This window comes from Scardinius erythrophthalmus (genome assembly GCF_964197995.2).
Source record: "Scardinius erythrophthalmus genome assembly, chromosome: 10".
Classification (NCBI taxonomy): Eukaryota; Metazoa; Chordata; class Actinopteri; order Cypriniformes; family Leuciscidae; genus Scardinius; species Scardinius erythrophthalmus.
In genome coordinates, this window is record NC_138230.1 from 5,434,119 (window position 1) to 5,454,225 (window position 20,107).

At 37.4% G+C, this 20,107-nt stretch overlaps 1 protein-coding gene across 1 annotated transcript in view; it reads left to right on the forward strand.

Moving 5' to 3' along the window:
• LOC308697125 (uncharacterized protein) overlaps positions 1–20,107 on the forward strand; it is a 450,215-nt gene that overhangs the window by 21,631 nt on the left and 408,477 nt on the right. Inside the window, exons 6-11 of the mRNA XM_081376238.1 lie at positions 4,336–4,395; positions 4,479–6,272; positions 8,117–8,176; positions 8,265–10,058; positions 10,980–11,153; positions 13,851–14,024. Of these exons, the coding sequence (XP_081232364.1) occupies positions 4,336–4,395; positions 4,479–6,272; positions 8,117–8,176; positions 8,265–10,058; positions 10,980–11,153; positions 13,851–14,024 (4,056 nt within the window). The remainder of the gene's footprint in view (positions 1–4,335; positions 4,396–4,478; positions 6,273–8,116; positions 8,177–8,264; positions 10,059–10,979; positions 11,154–13,850; positions 14,025–20,107) is intronic.

Consider the following 20,107-nt stretch of genomic DNA (forward strand, 5'->3'; position numbering starts at 1 on the left):
CTATTACTTAGTTATGAAGATGTGCACAAACACTACTACATGTAAAGTTTGAAACATTATTACACCACAGTTTGTTTGCTTAATCACCAGATACATTTGCAGTGTATAGCCAACAGATGAGAAAAAAAATAGCCAAGAACTGGTGTAGAAAGAAAGTAGAGCCTCAACTAGATGAACAAGAGGGTAACGTTAGCTTAGCTAACTGCTAGCTGCAATTTCTTATGGTTTGATCTCTAACACAAGTAATGGCTATAAAATAAATCCAGCGACTGAATTCTAGAGGACCATAGCTTTCAAACAAGGTATAGCATGTGTATGTGTCCTGTAGTGAGACCATTACAACATTAGATGTTTGTGGCTAATGTAGGGTAAACACTACACATCGGCCGGGCTGCGATCAGACAGGCAGACGGGTCATATAAACACCTAAAAGTCGTTTAAAAATTACCCCGAGAAACAGTGCATTGCTGTGCTGTTGGTACACACGTACATAGCACATTTGGCACAAATTAGCTTATCTTATGTGACATTTTATCAGAGAGACTTCTCTGCAGTTCTCCTCGAAATTGAATGAGGGTCCGCTAAACCGGAAGTTGGTTTACAACGGAAGTACTGGACAGAAGTAAAAGTGGGCGGGGCGGAATAAGGTGAATATATATTTTCAAAAAGATTTCAGTAACAACTAAGCTAGAGAAAAATATATTGATTATCATGTTACTTCAAATGTTTCCATCCGTTATGATGATATGAAATGAGATAATAATAAAAACATGAAGCCGTTTGGTGCGTTTTGCTTTCATCCAAAATATGATGTGTACATTCAAACGCGATCGCGCAGGAAAATATGATACATTCAAACGCGATCGCTATCAAAAATATGATACATTCAAACGCGATCGCGCTCAAATATAAAACATTATGGTTACCATATACATATCTACGTTTGAGCAGATATCCACAAACACAGTAACAGTAAACACGGGTCTAAATATTATAATATTATATGTTTTCTCGAGCTGATATGAGGGCGTTCACGGGTTTGCGTGGATTGCCTCAGACTTTTGCGTTTGAATAGGCGCGCTCTCCGTGGGCGGAGTCACATTACATTTGAATGAGCTGTAATGAGCTCGACTGGAATCGCTCTCTTTTAATACAGATTTCACAAGATGAGAATATTTGTTTTTTATATAAATTACTTCATTTAAAAGAAGAGAATTCAAGCTTCATGCCTGTGTGTCTGTATGCCTGTTTGACTGAGTATTCGCTGAGTTACAGTTAGAAACAGTGCATTGCTGTGCTGTTGGTACACACGTACATAGCACATTTGGCACAAATTAGCTTATCTTATGTGACATTTTATCAGAGAGACTTCTCTGCAGTTCTCCTCGAAATTGAATGAGGGTCCGCTAAACCGGAAGTTGGTTTACAACGGAAGTACTGGACAGAAGTAAAAGTGGGCGGGGCGGAATAAGGTGAATATATATTTTCAAAAAGATTTCAGTAACAACTAAGCTAGAGAAAAATATATTGATTATCATGTTACTTCAAATGTTTCCATCCGTTATGATGATATGAAATGAGATAATAATAAAAACATGAAGCCGTTTGGTGCGTTTTGCTTTCATCCAAAATATGATGTGTACATTCAAACGCGATCGCGCAGGAAAATATGATACATTCAAACGCGATCGCTATCAAAAATATGATACATTCAAACGCGATCGCGCTCAAATATAAAACATTATGGTTACCATATACATATCTACGTTTGAGCAGATATCCACAAACACAGTAACAGTAAACACGGGTCTAAATATTATAATATTCCCCATATATCTAGCAACAGTTCAACTGCAACGTGACATTTATGCAACAATAACAAACTAATATGTAAGAATTTCTTACCTTACTCCTTTCTTGTCTTCAAATCGCGTTCTTTTTCTTCTGAGGTAGCCTAAATCCAATGTAAGCTCAGGCACGTCTTTCAAACTCGACGAAAAGTGAAGTGAAGTGTTTTGTTGTTGAGGTAATGAGCGAGACGCGGTCCATGTGGAGATTTGCATGTGAATATCTTTTGCGCGAGTGGGCGTGGCCAAATTAACTGTAATGAGGAAGCGTTTGAGAAGCTGGACATCTTGTTGGTTTTTATACAAATTACTTAAACAGAGAATATTTGTTTTCGTTTTGAATCCGATCATTTAAAAGTACACACTTAAATGTTTATAAAGGTATATGGCTCATAAATGTGTGACAAGTATTCGCTGAGTTTTGTTTCAGTTTATAGACGTGCTCAAGAAAAAAAAGTTAACCGCGACGGAGAGGCAGAACGCACACCCTGTTTATTTTCTTTATTTTAAAAAAGCACAATGTTTTGGTTTGATTGTAAGTGGACACATACAAAAGAACAAATATCACAGATTCTTTTTTTATATTTCTTTTTTCTGTATGACTATAAATGACTGAGTAATTTAAGTTTATAGTGCTACAATGTGGAGAAAATCCAGCAAAACGCGCCCGTGTTTTTGTCGACCTCAGAGGGTTAAACTGTCTTTTTGTGAGCTGTGGTAAACAGCGCGCATCTCTGCGGCTGCCGTTCATTCACAGAAACGCGATTCACGTGAGAAGAAAAAAAAAACTTACTACACAGTATTCCTCAGCTCAGTCGGATCCTTGCCCCTCGAAATACCCGCACTTCTGAGGGACATTTTCCATTATTATTATTCCTCACAGCGCTGCGAGATGGTGTAAACAAGCAATGATCTGAATAAACTTGTGTTTTCTCGAGCTGATATGAGGGCGTTCACAGGTTTGCGTGGATTGCCTCAGACTTTTGCGTTTGAATAGGCGCGCTCTCCGTGGGCGGAGTCACATTACATTTGAATGAGCTGTAATGAGCTCGACTGGAATCGCTCTCTTTTAATACAGATTTCACAAGATGAGAATATTTGTTTTTTATATAAATTACTTCATTTAAAAGAAGAGAATTCAAGCTTCATGCCTGTGTGTCTGTATGCCTGTTTGACTGAGTATTCGCTGAGTTACAGTTCATTTTCGGACGCATTTCAGAATGGACTACACTGACAGAGAGAAGGCAGAACTCGCATTATGTTTATTTTTCTTTATTTGGCAAAAAGCACAACACTTTGTTTTTATTGTGAGTATACACAAAAATAATACACATTTAACAGAATTGATTGATGTATGAAACTTGTTTGTAATATCAAAGTCAACAGAGCAAAATTAATTTCTTTTTAACTGGTAAGAAAAAATGCAAGTTGGTATCGCCGGCGATACCGCCGACCCCAGGGGGTTAAAATATTAAAGCCATCATGATGAAATAAAGGATTTTTGTATTTTTTCCCCCAATAATATTCGACTGCCTTGTACAAAACTTCAAGTCTATCACACAACTAGTAAGTAACCTTTTATTAGCCAAGACGTTAGCAACAGCTGAAAACTATGACTGACTTCGTCACTTACATTTGTTTGTGGGATTTGAAGTGTCGAATGAAATTCGACGTGGTTATTTTTGGCGTGGCGCCTTCCATGTTCAGTCACTCACTGCTCTTACGTCGTTCGTTAGTAGTGATCTCTGCTTGCCTGCTGCGTCACGTGATTGTTGCGGTGCGTTCAAATGCATATATTTATTTTAAAAAAGACAAGTTATTTTGAGTCATTTACCTCAAGTCCGAGTCAAGTCTCAAGTCATGAATATCAAGTCAAAGTCAAGTCTTTTATTAATATTTGTCAAGCAAGTCTCAAGTCCTAAAATTTGCGACTTAAGTCTGACTCGAGTCAAGTCATTGACTCGAGTCCCCCATCTCTGCCTAATACACATGAAACATCTCCAGTTGATTAGCAAGAGTGTTAATTTCATTAGTTTGTGTTAATTTCATTCTGGTGCTGGAATGTGGAGTTTTTGAACTCATGCTGAGTGTGTGTTGCCGCTGTTATCAGTGTCCGAACAATCTCTTGTGTCTTCACACAGAAGACAGACGAACACTTCAATTACATGATTAAAACATTAAATACAGACAGGGCCATTTCTGACCATTTTATTAATTCCCCCTTACAGTTTAAACGCTCAACTTAAATGTTTCTGATCATCGTCTTTCTAATAACATTTTAAAAGTTATTTATTTTGTATAATAATATTCAGCTGCAAAATATACTTGTGCTAAAATACAGTGTCATTTTAAAAGTGTTAACAGGAGCGTTGAGGCGCTCATTGGCACCGCTCTATCTGGCTCAATATGAACACTATATGAATTCTTGTCTCTGTTTTCTCGACTCTGTTGTATTGTCTCTGTTCTGTCCGTGTTTGTCCACAATTAGTGAACAGTCTATGGACACTCGGGGAACATTTAGGGGAAGACACATGTCATCTAATCTGAGGTACAACATTTCTGTCATAAAGATATTTTGCTATCACTTTTACTTCTTTAATTTATGTTGTAATCTAACATTTATTCTTTCAGTCGTGATTCTCAACTGGCCCAAAGCACATTTAAATCAAATCTGCTGAAGAAGTTTCAGTGTCTGTATGAAGGAACAGCAAAGCAGGGAAACCCAACACTCCTGAATGACATCTACACAGAGCTCTACATCACAGAGAGTGGAAGGGGAGAGATCAATAATGAGCATGAGGTGAGACAGATTGAGACACAATCCAGGAGAGCAACAACAGAGGACACACCGATCAAATGCAATGACATCTTTAGACCTTTACCCGGACAAGACAAACCCATCAGAACTGTGCTGACAAAGGGAGTCGCTGGCATTGGGAAAACGGTCTCTGTGCAGAAGTTCATTGTGGACTGGGCTGAAGGGAAAGAGAATCAGGACGTCCAGCTCATATTTCCACTTCCTTTCAGAGAGCTCAACTTGATGAAGGACAAAACACACAGTCTTTCAGATCTTCTTCATGTCTTTTTCCCTGAAACAACAGAAATGGAAATATCCAGTGATAAATATAAAGTGTTGTTCATCTTTGATGGTCTGGATGAGTGTCGTCTGTCTCTGAACTTTAAGAGCGAAGTGAAACTGTGTGAAATATCTGAATCAGCCTCAGTGGACGAGCTGCTGATGAACCTCATTGAGGGGAATCTGCTTCCCTCGTCTCTCATCTGGATCACCTCCAGACCAGCAGCAGCGGATCTCGTCCCCTCTGAGTGTGTCCATCGAGTGACAGAGGTACGAGGCTTCAATGAGAAACAGAAGGAGGAATACTTCAGGAAGAGAATCAGTGATCAGAGTCTGGCCAATACAATCATCACACACCTGAAGTCCTCGAGGAGACTCCACATCATGTGCCACATCCCAGTGTTCTGCTGGATCTCAGCCACTGTTCTAGAGGAGATGTTGAGGAAATCACGGAGAGGAGAGATTCCCAAGACTCTCACTCAGATGTACACACACTTCCTGATCATTCAGACCAACATCAAACATGATAAGGACTATGAGAAGAGAGTGAAAGATGAAGACATGATTCTCAAACTGGGGAAACTGGCTTTCCAGCAGCTTGTGAAAGGCAACCTGATCTTCTATGAGGAAGACCTGAGAGAGTGTGGCATTGATGTGACAGAAGCATCAGTTTACTCAGGATTGTGCACTCAGATCTTCAGAGAGGAGTTGGGCTTGTATTGGGGGAAAGTCTTCTGCTTTGTTCATCTGAGTATCCAGGAACATCTAGCAGCTCTATATGCACACATTCACTTTACATATGAGAACATAAATGTGTTTGACAAAACCATACAAAGTTTATTTTCTGAAATCTTAAATCAGATGAAATATCCTTCATTATCTGAGCTGCATCAGAGAGCTGTGGATGAGGCTTTACAGAGTAAGAATGGACATCTGGACCTTTTCCTGCGTTTCCTTCTGGGTCTCTCATTGGAGTCCAATCAGACTCTCTTACGAGAACTACTGACACAGACTGGAAGCTTCTCCTACAACAAAGAGGAAACAGTTCAGTACATCAAACAGAAGATCAGGGAGAATCGCTCAACAGAGAGATCCATCAATCTGTTCCACTGTCTGAATGAACTGGGTGATGATTCTCTGATGCAGGAGATCCATGATTATCTGAAATCTGGAAAAATAAGAGGAACCAAACTCTCCTCTTCACAGAAGTCAGCTCTGGTTTATGTGTTGCTGACATCCGCGCAGAAGCTGGATGATTTTAATCTAAAACAGTTTATTGGAGCACAAAATACAGCAGGTGAAGTTCTTCAGAAGCTGATGCCGGTGGTTAAAGAATCCAGATCAGTTCAGTAAGTCACACTGACAACAATCATTACACTGATAAAACATGATCATATTTATTATTTTAGCATGTGTTTTCTAACCAAAGCAATTCTGTAATAGGAGAAATTAATATATATCATAGGTAACCCTTTACAATAACAGTACATGAATTATCATATCCTAATAACTGAATTAATAGTTATTTCAACATGAACTCATGATTACCGAAGATATGAACTAATAATGAACCAATGAAGAGCTATCCTTAACTACAACAGCAGTCATAAGGATTCATACATGAATAACAGCAGCCTTAACTACATTTATTTATTTATTTATTTATTTATTTATTAGTTCACCCACACATAATATCAGAACAAATGGCATAATTCAGATAGCACATATATTCATGTGTGAATCAGGTCTCCCAAAGAAGCTATCCAAGCTTATAGTAGGGAGCCTGAGGACATATTGACATACCAGTAATACATTAAAAACGAATACTTAAACTGAACAAAAAAACAAAACAAAAAAAAACAAATTTAACACCAAATCACACAACAATGGAATCATACCAAAATACACCATACAACATAAAACACAAAAAAGGAAATCAGGACAATGCTTTTAGAATCTACTATGATCTGGGTAGGCTACTGAATAGGGTGTAGATACAAACGTAAAAGTTCCTTTTTTAATAATTTCTTAAAGATGGATACAGAATTCAGCACCTTCAGCTTGCCATCTAACTCATTCCAAATCTTTGGACCTCTACTTGTAATGCTCAAACTTGCACTTTTAAGTCTTCTATTTTTACCAGTGATCAGGTATTTATTCCTAGTGGCATGCGCGTGAAGCGGACTACTAATTGGAATGAGCTGAGATAGCCTGCTATTTGTCACATTAACCACTTGGTGCATAATGCACGCATTGTGGTATATATTCAACTCAGTAAGCCGGAGTAGACCATAACAGTGAAAGAACGGTCTTGTGGGAGTGTTATACCTAGACCACGACATGGCTCGTATTATCTTCTTTTGTAGACTTATTAATTTATTTAAGTGACTCGGGTAAGTATTACACCAAATTACATTACAATAGCTAATGTGAGGTTCAAACAGAGTTTTATACAGGGTGAGAAGAGCAGGTAATGTAAGATAGTGCCGTATTCTAAAAAACAAACCAACATATTTTGAGAGCTTCTGCATCAAGTGATCAATTTGGCATTTAAAATTTAGACATTTATCAATGTAAACCCCTAAAAACTTTGTGGAGGTAACTGGTAGTATCTCCTCATCATTTACTTTGAGGCAAAACTGTTTTGTGGCTGATGCCCTTATGTTTGATTGAAACACTATATAGTTTGTTTTTTTAATATTAAGAGATAATTTATTGCACTTACATGTTAGTACATGCTTGATAATTAATGCATTAACTAACATATAGGGGTAAACTAAATCAACCAGGCTCCGTAAGAATAAATAAGTACTCTGAATTTGAATCAAACATGATTTATTACTCTCAACGTTGTCTGTTTCTCTCCTGTGGCGAATAATGAATGCTATACAAAAATAATATATAAAAAAAAGTTTATCATCAAGTAACTGAAAAGGATGTTCAATCTTCATTAGATTCTTTCCAAAGCTTCTGAGGTCATTTTACTTTTGATAGTTTTTGATAGTGTTTTAATATTCAGCCGCAAAATATACTTGTGCTAAAATACAGTGTTATGTTAAAGTGTTAACAGGAGCATTGAGGCGCTCATTGGCACCCTCTATCTGGCTCTATATGAACACTATATGAATTCTTGTCCCTGTTTTCTCATCTCTGTTGTATTGTCTCTGTTCTGTCCTTCTTTGTCCATAATTAGTGAACAGTCTATGGACACTCGAGGAACATTTACGGGAAGACGCATGTCATCTAATCTGAGGTACAGATTTCTGTCTAGACATAAAGATATTTTGCTATCACTTTTACTTCTTCAATTTACGTTTTAATCTAATGATTTATTATTTTAGTCGTGATTCTCAACTGGCCCAAAGCACATTTAAATCAAAACTACTGAAGAAGTTTCAGTGTTTGTATGAAGGAACAGCAAAGCAGGGAAACCCAACACTCCTGAATGAGATCTACACAGAGCTCTACATCACAGAGAGTGGAAGTGGAGAGATCAATAATGAGCATGAGGTGAGACAGATTGAGACACAATCCAGGAGAGCAGCAACAGAGGACACACCGATCAAATGCAATGACATCTTTAGACCTTTACCTGGACAAGACAAACCCATCAGAACTGTGCTGACAAAGGGAGTCGCTGGCATTGGGAAAACAGTCTCTGTGCAGAAGTTCATTGTGGACTGGGCTGAAGGGAAAGAGAATCAGGACGTCCAGCTCATATTTCCACTTCCTTTCAGAGAGCTCAACTTGATGAAGGACAAAACACTCAGTCTTTCAGATCTTCTTCATGTCTTTTTACCTGAAACTAAAGAAATGGAAATATCCAGTGATGAATATAAAGTGTTGTTCATCTTTGATGGTCTGGATGAGTGTCGTCTGTCTCTGAACTTTAAGAGCGAAGTGAAACTGTGTGATATATCTGAATCAGCCTCAGTGGACGAGCTGCTGATGAACCTCATTGAGGGGAATCTGCTTCCCTCGTCTCTCATCTGGATCACCTCCAGACCAGCAGCAGCGGATCTCGTCCCCTCTGAGTGTGTCCATCGAGTGACAGAGGTACGAGGCTTCAATGAGCCACAGAAGGAGGAATACTTCAGGAAGAGAATCAGTGATCAGAGTCTGGCCAATACAATCATCACACACCTGAAGTCCTCGAGGAGCCTCCACATCATGTGCCACATCCCAGTGTTCTGCTGGATCTCAGCCACTGTTCTAGAGGAGATGTTGAGTGAAGCAGAGAGAGGAGAGATTCCCAAGACTCTCACTCAGATGTACACACACTTCCTGATCATTCAGACCAACATCAAACATGAGAAGGACTATGAGAAGAGAGTGAAAGATGAAGACATGATTCTCAAACTGGGGAAACTGGCTTTCCAGCAGCTTGTGAAAGGCAACCTGATCTTCTATGAGGAAGACCTGAGAGAGTGTGGCATTGATGTGACAGAAGCATCAGTGTACTCAGGATTGTGCACTCAGATCTTCAGAGAGGAGTTGGGCTTGTATCAGGGGAAAGTCTTCTGCTTTGTTCATCTGAGTATCCAGGAACATCTAGCAGCTCTATATGCACACATTCACTTTACAAATAAGAACAGAAATGTGTTTGACAACACCAAACAAAGTTTATTTTCTAAAATCTTAAATCAGATGAAATATCATTCAGTATCTGAGCTGCATCAGAGAGCTGTGGATGAGGCTTTACAGAGTAAGAATGGACATCTGGACCTTTTCCTGCGTTTCCTTCTGGGTCTCTCATTGGAGTCCAATCAGACTCTCTTACGAGAACTACTGACACAGACTGGAAGCTTCTCCTACAACAAAGAGGAAACAGTTCAGATCATCAAACAGAAGATCAGGGAGAGTAGCTCTCCAGAGAGATCCATCAATCTGTTCCACTGTCTGAATGAACTGGGTGATGATTCTCTGATGCAGGAGATCCAAGATTATCTGAAATCTGGAGGAATAGGAGAAACCGAACTCTCCTCTTCACAGTGGTCAGCTCTGGTTTATGTGTTGCTGACATCAGAGCAGAAGATGGATGATTTTGAACTAAAACAGTTTATTGGAGCCAATAATACAGCAGATGAAGTTCTTCAGAAGCTGATGCCTGTGGTTAAAGAATCCAGATCACTTCAGTAAGTCACACTGACAACAATCATTACACTGATAAAACATGATCATATTTATTATTTTAGCATGTGCTTTCGTACCAAAGCAATACTGTAAAATGAGAAATTCAAATATATCTTAAGTAACCCTTTACGATAACAGTGCATGAATAATCATATCCTAATACCTGAATCAATAGTTAATTCAACATGAACTCATGATCAGCGAAGATATGAACTAATCATGAACCAATGAAGAGCTATCCTTAACTATGACTAGACCTAAACTAAATCAGCCAGGCTCCATAAGAATAAATAACTACTCTGAATTTGAATCAAACATGATTTAATACTCTCAACGTTGTCTGTTTCTCTCCTGTGGTGAATAATGAATGATATACAAAAAAGAAATATACCAAAAAAGTTTACCATCAAGTTACTGAAAAGGATGTTTAATCTTCAGTAGATTATATCCAAAGCTTCTGAGGTCATTTTACCTTTGATAGTTTTTGATAGTGTTTTATGGTGCGTATTTCTAGACACCTTTAACCTTATGTTGATTATTCTCAGGTTAGGTAAAGTACGTCAAATCTGTCCTTAATCATAAGCATCTGAATTTTCATTCTAACAATCTATAGGTCAGAAGACTTCTTCATGATCTGTTCAGTTCAGTATTTTAGAAATCAAAGACTTTTGGCAGGCGAGCTTCTTAGATTCAATTAAATATAGTTTTATTATTTTCAGGTTAACTAGTTTACAAAAAGGCATACTTGTAACAGGACAATTGCATATTTTCCACAACAATAGTTATAAGCATGATTGGATGATGTGAAGAGGAGACAACTGCTTTCATACACAAATCTGTTGAGGAGAAATTCATATATATCTTATCATTTATATCAGTGTTTGCTGAACTGAGAGACTGAAGAGTGTCATTGTTCTCTACAGGTTGAGTGATTGTGGTGTTACAGATGAAGGTTGTACTGCTCTGACTTCAGCTCTGAGATCAAACCCCTCACACCTGAGAAAACTGAGTCTGTCATGGAATAAAGTAGGAGATTCTGGAGTCAAGCAGCTTTCTGATCTACTGAAGGATCCTCACTGTAAACTGGAGAAACTGTGGTAAGATTGTATAAAATGTCCCAACATAGTCCTCTATTTTAATGTAAAATAATGACTGCCATACAAAAAAAAATCTACTGTGAAATTACTAATGTAAATGTTGATTTTATTTTCATTAGATTTTTTCCAATGTTTCTGACATAATTTTACAATATTAATGATAGATTAAACATGACTGGATGATGTAAAGATGTGACAGCCGTGTTCATATACAGATATGTTGATGATTTTGGGGTATTTGTGTGACACTCACAAAATAAGTTTTGATGAGATTATTACTTTTTGTTTCCTTTCCTTCTATTGCAATAGTATTTTATTTTATTCTGATTTATATAATTGAATATTAATGAGAGGGTACGGAAAAAGCACACAATGACATGTGTTTCCTAAAATGGACACATGGCAGTAATCGTGAGTAGCGTCACACGGGGACATTTAGCGATGCGCAGAGCAAGATGAGCTCATAATCCGAGTCAATGGAGAATGAGCAACTGTGTTCCTGCGTCACTGATTTCTCTGTAATATTTAATATATTTCCAGGTCAGTTAAACACCTTTTATGTGACTCCAGATGTTTATAAGCTTATATGAATCCCCAGTGAAGTGTGCTCCGTAATCTAAAAACATGTCAAGTGTGTAAACAGTTAAAATTGACGATACGCAGTTGAGAAAATGGCGGCAGATGCCCACAGATTGTTTTTTATTTCTTTCTTATGGCTTCGGGGCATTTGTGGGTTATTTCAGCGTGTGTGGAAAACAGCTATATGTGTTTAAAGGGTAAAAAGTTAATGTGAATGTACAGCATAAGACCAGTTACGGCTGCGACCATGTTTAAGGGCGCACGTGTGTTAATATTACAATAATACAGAGTTCATAGAACTGAGTACCAAAGTTATGAGGCAGAGATGTTTACTTTTGAAGTGTGAGTTCTTATAGTGTAAATGTGACAAAACTGCAAATGAGAATGATCCTGTTGCATAAAGTGAACACTTATAAAATGTACATTTATTACAAAAATACTCTTTTGGATAAGAGAACAAAGATGACAGATGTTAGAGAGAAAAGTGCAGATATGATTGATGATAGACCAAAAATGTGATTTAAATGGAAAATGTTTGTTTTTGGTTTCATACAAATTTTGATAAGCTAATGTTTGTAAAATATGTGAGTATACATTTAGGTGTTCGTCTGTTGTCCGTGTGTAGTATGGGTTGCACGACTACGGATTTCTGCTAGTCGATTTCTTATCAAAACAATACTCGAGTTACTCGACTACTCGTGGTTCATGCTACTGTAAATGAAAAGACATGAAATAGCTAGATCTTATCAATAAACATTATTAATTCATAGCCTAATGCAACAATTACATAAGTAAACTCTCAAAACATTATAATTATGACATTTCATTTTAAAATTTTCATGTAACAGTCTAAAGCCAAATAAATAGCCGTTCTTGCCTTTCATTTTAGACGGGCCGTTCACATATCGCGTCTTTTCCGCGCTCAAGGTCGACATTTCAAATGTAGGCGCGCGGCGAGTGCGCTCATATTGGAAGCAAAGTGGTGCGCTAGTTTTTCCAGGCGGGTTTTTCCTTCTCATCTCCAGAAATATATCTAGTAGTAAAGCTAATGCAAGGGCTAGAAATCAATTAATCCTTTGCTGATACTTCTTCGTCGTCATCATGGAGAGCGCAGTTCATGGTTGCATAGCAACGACAGACGCCATGGGAGCAAGCGCTTGTAGGAGACAGTGGCACGGCCGCGCTTTCCACACGTTTTTAGACGCAATATGTGAACGGCCTCTTGCAGAGTTGGCCAATTACTATATTTTTGTCATGCTTGATGAAATACTTCCACACATCTGACGTGTGATGTCTGTTGGTGACGTTCGCCATTTTTAATTCATTTATGGTTAATGGACGCTCGAGTAGTCGATTGTTTCCGACAGCGTCGACTAGTGGTTGAAGTAGTCGATCTATCGACTACTCGACTAGTCTATGCAAGCCCTAGAAAACAGACCTTTCAAGAATATATTGCTTCATGTTATCCAAATGTGGATATAACCTGTGCTTAAATGCAAAGCAGACAAAAATAACAGAAAACAACTCATGATTGCAGATACAAAGTTAAATTGAAGTTGAAAATAAATATAATCGGAGTCAATGGAGAATGAGCAACTGTGTTCCTGCGTCACTGATTTCTCTGTAATATTTAATATATTTCCAGAGCACTCCTAGGAGAGGATTATATATATATCTGCCAGCGGAGACCTAGCCGGGACCCGCTACATTTGTATAAAAAAATAATATTCGGTTACACTTTATTTTATGGTGTCATTGTTACAGTGTAATTATATATTTTAGTACTGAGTAATATTAAGCAACTGCATGTACTCACTATAGGGTAAGGGTAGGATTAGGATTTGGTTGAGGGTTAGTTGCATGTAATTATGCATAATTTACTGTTATTAGTTCATGTAACATATGTAACAAGGACACTGTTAAATAAAGTGTTATTGAATATATTTGCAATTTTTATGATATGGAAACTAACTAATCAAGCAGTTTGTAGAAGCGGGTCTGAACCTTAGACTGGACCTGCTAATGGTGCTGTGGATTAAGTCTCTGATTGTGAAGTTCTGCTTATCTGAGCTGTAGATCCTGAACTGAGAGACTGAAGAGTGTCATTGTTCTCTACAGGTTGTGGGATTGTGGTGTTACAGATGAAGGTTGTGCTGCTCTGACTTCAGCTCTGAGATCAAACCCCTCACACCTGAGAGAACTGGATCTGTCAGGGAATAAAGTAGGAGATTCTGGAGTCAAGCAGCTTTCTGATCTACTGCAGGATCCTCACTGTAAACTGGAGATACTGGGGTAAGATTTTATAAAATGTCCCAACATAGTCCTCTATTTTAATGGTAAATAATGATTGCCATACAAAAAAAAAAAAAGAATCTACTGTGAAATTGCTAATGGGAATGTTGATTTTATTTTCATTAGATTCTTTCCAATGTGTTTGACATAATTTTACAATATTAATGATTAAACATGACTGGATGATGTAAAGATGTGACAACCGTGTTCATATACAGATATGTTGATGATTTTTGGGTATTTGCATAAAAAAAATTATATTCGGTTACACTTTATTTTAAGGTGTCATTGTTACAGTGTAATTATATATTTAAAGGTGCCGTAGAATGGATTATTTTATTATTTTATAATGTTTCCTGGGGTGCCCTTATAATGTTAGTGTGTTTTTTAGATCAAAATTTGTTATATTTTAGAAATAAAAGGCATATTTCCTAGCCTGATTTCATCCCCTGATTTGAACACTCAGTTTGAAGGGGCGTGTCTGCTGTGAGACTTCAGTGTTGTTGCCCACTGCTGTGATTGGCTGCTGTGAGACTTCAGTGTTGTTGCCCACTGCTGTGATTGGCTGACATGCTTGCATATGAAATATCTGGCATTACATGTAGAGCTATCTGGAAAACTTTTACTATTACAGCTTTTATACATTTATACTATTACAGCTATCGGGATTAACGAATCATGAGAAGTTTTTTAAGTATTTAGATCTATTCCCATCACATAAAAGGTTGCAGTGATGAGCATTGAGCAGATGACAGCCTGTCGATCGCTGATCGCGTGAATGAAGATCTTATCACTGCAACGCGATTTACTGATGCATAAACAGTGTTGAACGACTTTGAGAGAAAGATTATCTGTCTGGACTTGAACAATTACACATCAGAAATTCACATAGCACACTGGTTCTCCAGAGGCTCGGATGAAGGAGCTAAAAAAATATTCGCTCGCTCGTTTCCAAGCCGCGATGTCTCTCGAGGAAAAAACAATATCGCGCTGGATCTAGATAACACAGTGTAAATTATCGTTAATAAAATCACTACTTACCGCTTGCGGGAATATAACGTTAGTTGAAATTGCCCCTTCGTCAGTATGAGACGCTGAGAGAAGCCTGGTTAGAAAAACAGTCCGTGGTGAAATGGGCAGAGCAACTAACAACTTCGAATTAAACTGATAGATTATAGACAGATCTGCCATTTTCCCTATGATCCTTGCTTGTTTCTTCACCTGCAGAACTTCTGATGATTCGGCTGTGCAGTTCCGCCTGGCACTGAGCATGGGCTGGCATATGCAAATTTTTGGAGGCGTACATATTAATGATCCCGACTGTTGCATCACAGCCGGTGTTATGTGGAGATTCGCCTGTTTTTCAGGGGTGTTTTTCAAAAACGAGATTTAAATAAGAAAGAGAAAACTATGGTGTTTGAGACTCACTGTATGTCATGTCCATGTACTGAACTCTTGTTATTTAACTATGCCAAGATAAATTCAATTTCACATTCTAGGGCACCTTTAAGTACTGAGTAATATTAAGCAACTACATGTACTCACTATAGGGTTAGGGTAGGATTATGATTTGGTTGAGGGTTAGTTGCATGTAATTATGCATAATTTACTGTTATTAGTTCATGTAACAGATGTAACAAGGACACTGTTAAATAAAGTGTTATTGAATATTCTTGTAATTTTTATGATATGGAGACTAACCCGCTCAAGCAGTTTGTAGAAGCGGGTCTGAACCTTAGACTGGACCTGTTAATGGTGCCGTGGATTAAGTGTCTGATTGTGAAGTTCTGCTTATCTGAGCTGTAGATCCTGAACTGAGAGACTGAAGAGTGTCATTGTTCTCTACAGGTTGAGTGATTGTGGTGTTACAGATGAAGGTTGTGCTGCTCTGACTTCAGCTCTGAGATCAAACCCCTCACACCTGAGAGAACTGGATCTGTCATATAATAAAGTAGGAGAGTCTGGAGTCGAGCTGCTTTCTGATCTGAGGAAAGATCCACATTATAAACTGGAGACGCTTGAGTGAGTAGTGATGATTAAAATTGTTCATATTTTAATTGAAAGTTAATTTAGTTTCTTAGTTTACTTTCATTGTGATGGTGAATTACTCACTATAAACATGTTTAATAAGAGTTTAATTCATTTATTTTTTCATTATAGTTTATAGCAACAATCAAATATCTTCAAGTTTCTTTATATTTCAAACAATTCAATATTTTGCTTTCAATATCATTGTCAGTGTCAATTGCAATAAAAGATAATGGTAAATATTTATCACTAGATTCTTTATCATAAATAAAACTGACCCAGTGACACAGAAAGAGGACAGTCATACAGGATTATAGATAAGCTTTAACAATCGTGTATCCCAGTATTATATAATAATCTCTCACTTAATCATCCAAGTAGTTTCTTTTAGTTGTTCTAAAGTTGATAATGCAATAATGTCACACACATTTGACTGTCTGTGTTTTACTTACAGGTTTTAGATGTTAGTCTGACCTTCTCTGGATCAGCTGATGGAGAATAAAGAGCCTCTACAGACACAATCACATTCAACAGAGTCAACAGACACACACCCACAGTGATCATCACACACACGTGTTTGTGTAACTTTACAGAATGATCCAATCCTTCATCCAAAGTCAAACAAGGAAACCTTCAACCAGATGAAACTGGATAAATATTCTGAATGTTCAGATCCAATCTGACCTCTGACCTGTAATGCCTGAATCATAATCATACACTGTTTGCTCGTTGGTCAGAGGAGAACTGAGCGACTGAGTCTGGTTTCTGCCAAGGTTTTCTTCTCCATTCTGTCACTGATGGAGTTTGAGTTCCTGCACTGTCGCCTCTGGCTTGCTTAGTTGGAGACACTTAATATTCAACAATATTATTGATCTGCACTGACACCATTATATGAGAACTGAACTGAGCTGGACGATGACATCACTGTTTTCTTCAGAGCAGCTGTATAGATAAATGAACTAAAGTAATAACATTTTTACAACAGGAATTAATCAACACTGAACTTATTTAAGCTGGACTATGACACTATTTTCTTCTAGATCTGTTGTACAGCAGGAACAAACTTTGTTGCATTATTTTCCTGTTATCACTGTAAAGCTGCTTTGAAAACATCTGTATTGTAAAAAGCGCTGTATTAATAAAGGTGACTTGACTTTTGTTTCTACAGACATTTATACTGCAAACGCTCTGCTACAGACATCTCCATATATAATATTTATTTAATTATTTAAAGAGTAATTCAGCCCACCAAACATATTCAAATGTCTTTGATTATAGTAACATTCACAATTAAATCATCTATTGCCTTTTAAGCAATGATACATCGCCACTTTTAAATGTTACATGAAAATCTATTTTTTTAATTTGAACTCATAATCTATGGACACCTTTCAGTAATAAAATGGTTAATCATGTTTTCATTTTCAGTTGCAGAATATACATTCCATATGCTGTCTTTAATCTATTGCTAACTCCACATTAAATCTTCTTTATGAATGATTAACTGTATTCTATTATAAGTCGATTCAGCCGTCAGAGATGAAACTCAGAGTCCAGCTGTGTGTCCATGAAGAGTGACCGTTCTGGACAAACCAGTGAAATCAACTGATCTGAGGTACAGCATTAATGTCTGGATGGAGAGATAGAAAGAACTAACTAGATCTTTCTATGTGAGGTTTATCTGTCAAATTAACTGTATTAATGCTTGTCTCAATTCTATTATCTCTGTTCTATTCTATTACATTACTTTTAACTAATTTGTGGTAATCTATTATTGTAATATTTTGTTCATGACTCTCTATTTACTCTATCCCCGCCATTGATGGAAATTTCCAGCTTTCCATTGTAACACTTCAAATTAAAGACAAAATGAAACACAAAAAATAAGGGGGAACCACATCCAAGTATATTTGCCAAACAAGAGTTCAAAACAAATGCATACCAATTTTTTTTTTTAAAATGAAAAATACAACCACACCAGAAATCATCAATAGGCCTACGCCAGGAGGAGGAGGGCGCCCACTTGATAACCCAAAGGGTGCCCTCACTCATTTGACCATCCCACAGAGTTCCATCGGTGCCCCAAGTACTTATTGAGGGATATCAACATCTAGTCCTAGACAACAGACCAAGGAAAAGGTCCACAATAGAACGAGGAAAAGAGAAGAGAACTAGACTGTGCCAAATCAAAGAAAGAAACAAAAAACAATCTTACTATATACAAACAAAATAAATTTCTAATCTAACTAAAATCAACATTCACCAAAAACCCAAAATTAAAACAAAAGAAAAGATCTTCAGCGTCGAAGACACCCTAAATAAACTCTTACTACAAACCAGAAAATACAAAGAGTCTCACGTGTCGCTAAACTAGTGTTTATACACAACTGACCAATCAGTGTGGCACATGTATATCACGTGATGTAACGAACTGCTCCGAGACACGAGGGTTGAGGATCCAAATGCAGTGTTTTAATGAAAGGATAATCCATAGTGATGAGACGTTCGGCACCGAGGCTTCGAAGCTTGTATCAAAAAACAAAACATCACACGTTGAAGCAGTGTATGGGAGCTTGATTCGTTTTGCCATAACCATGTGATCTGTGACGTCCGAAGCTTCGTTTCCACACACAGTCACGTGACTCGTGTCACGTGTCAAAAATAGCGTGAACCCTGAGCAGGTTTCGAGTGTCGTGCCCTTCGGTAGTAGTAAATAAAAAAAGAAATAGACTTAGCCTTCACACTGTTGAACAAGTCCTGTTCCTTAAAAAACTTTAATTTATTAAATTACTGTTTGCTCCCCAGTTCACAAGCAGTACCCTAGCAACCGTTTTACAAGACCTATATTCTCTGCATCAGAACAACGTATAAAGATGAAATTACTAATTACTCCTTCATTTAAACTTGTGTGTGTGTTAGTGAGCGTGTCTGAATGTGTGTGTGGATCAAGAAAGACAAAATCAAGTAATTATGCTTCAAAAATTATTTTATTTAGTTAATGCCCATTTGGATCGCACTTAGTCTGGAACCTCAGCCTTAAGTCAGTCAGACTGGAGTAAAAAGCTCCAGAATTACTCACTCTTGGGATCACTGGAACACACAAGCCTTTCCACCACGTCAAGGTGGCGATCCTTGGAAAGGACATTCACTCTCCATCCATTCCTTATCTAACAAACAAACAAACACACACACACACACACACACACACACACACACACACACACACACACACACACACAGTCTATATGTAACACATTCACACACACATGCATACAAGTAGACAATGTGAACAGTTTTGTGATTCATGGATCATGAAGAACCTTTATCTTCATCTCTGAGCTTCAGACACGAGTTATTCCTCAGATCATGTGTTGTTGAGGAGAGGTTTGCTGCTATAATAATATAATATTCTTTAGTCTTAATGAACTTCTCTTTGTGTTTCATAAAGTGATCACATGTGTAAAATATCTTCAGATTATCTGACAGAGAAATATAACTCTGTCCCAGAGCCGCCAGGAGAAGTGGAGATCACAGGCGAGAGTCGATGTTATTCTTCATTGTGTTTAATTTTCTCACGACTCTAGTTCTAGTTCAGCAATATAAGTTATCAAAGCAAAAGCCAGTTCATCGGTCTGTTCAACCATTAGTCATTTTTGGGGCAAAGAACCTTTCAGTGAACAGAACTTAGAAGAACCATTTTTTCTAGAACATTTTAATGATCAAAAAACACTTTTCATTCATAAAGAACCTTTTTTATGGCTCTTCATGGAACCATTGATGCCAATAAAGAACCTTTATATATATATATATATATATATATATATATATAAACACTTTTTATTGTAATATCATGGAGTATAACAAGAACATTTCAAAGAAAAATAACTTTATTTTTAAGAGTGTATCTTCTCACACAGATGCACATCTCCATTTTTCAGTGACTGACTTGGGGGGGGGGGGGGATATATATATATATATATATAAGCACATTTTTATGTTAATATCATGGAGTATGACAAGAAAATAAAAAAAAACAGAAAACTGTTTATCTTTCT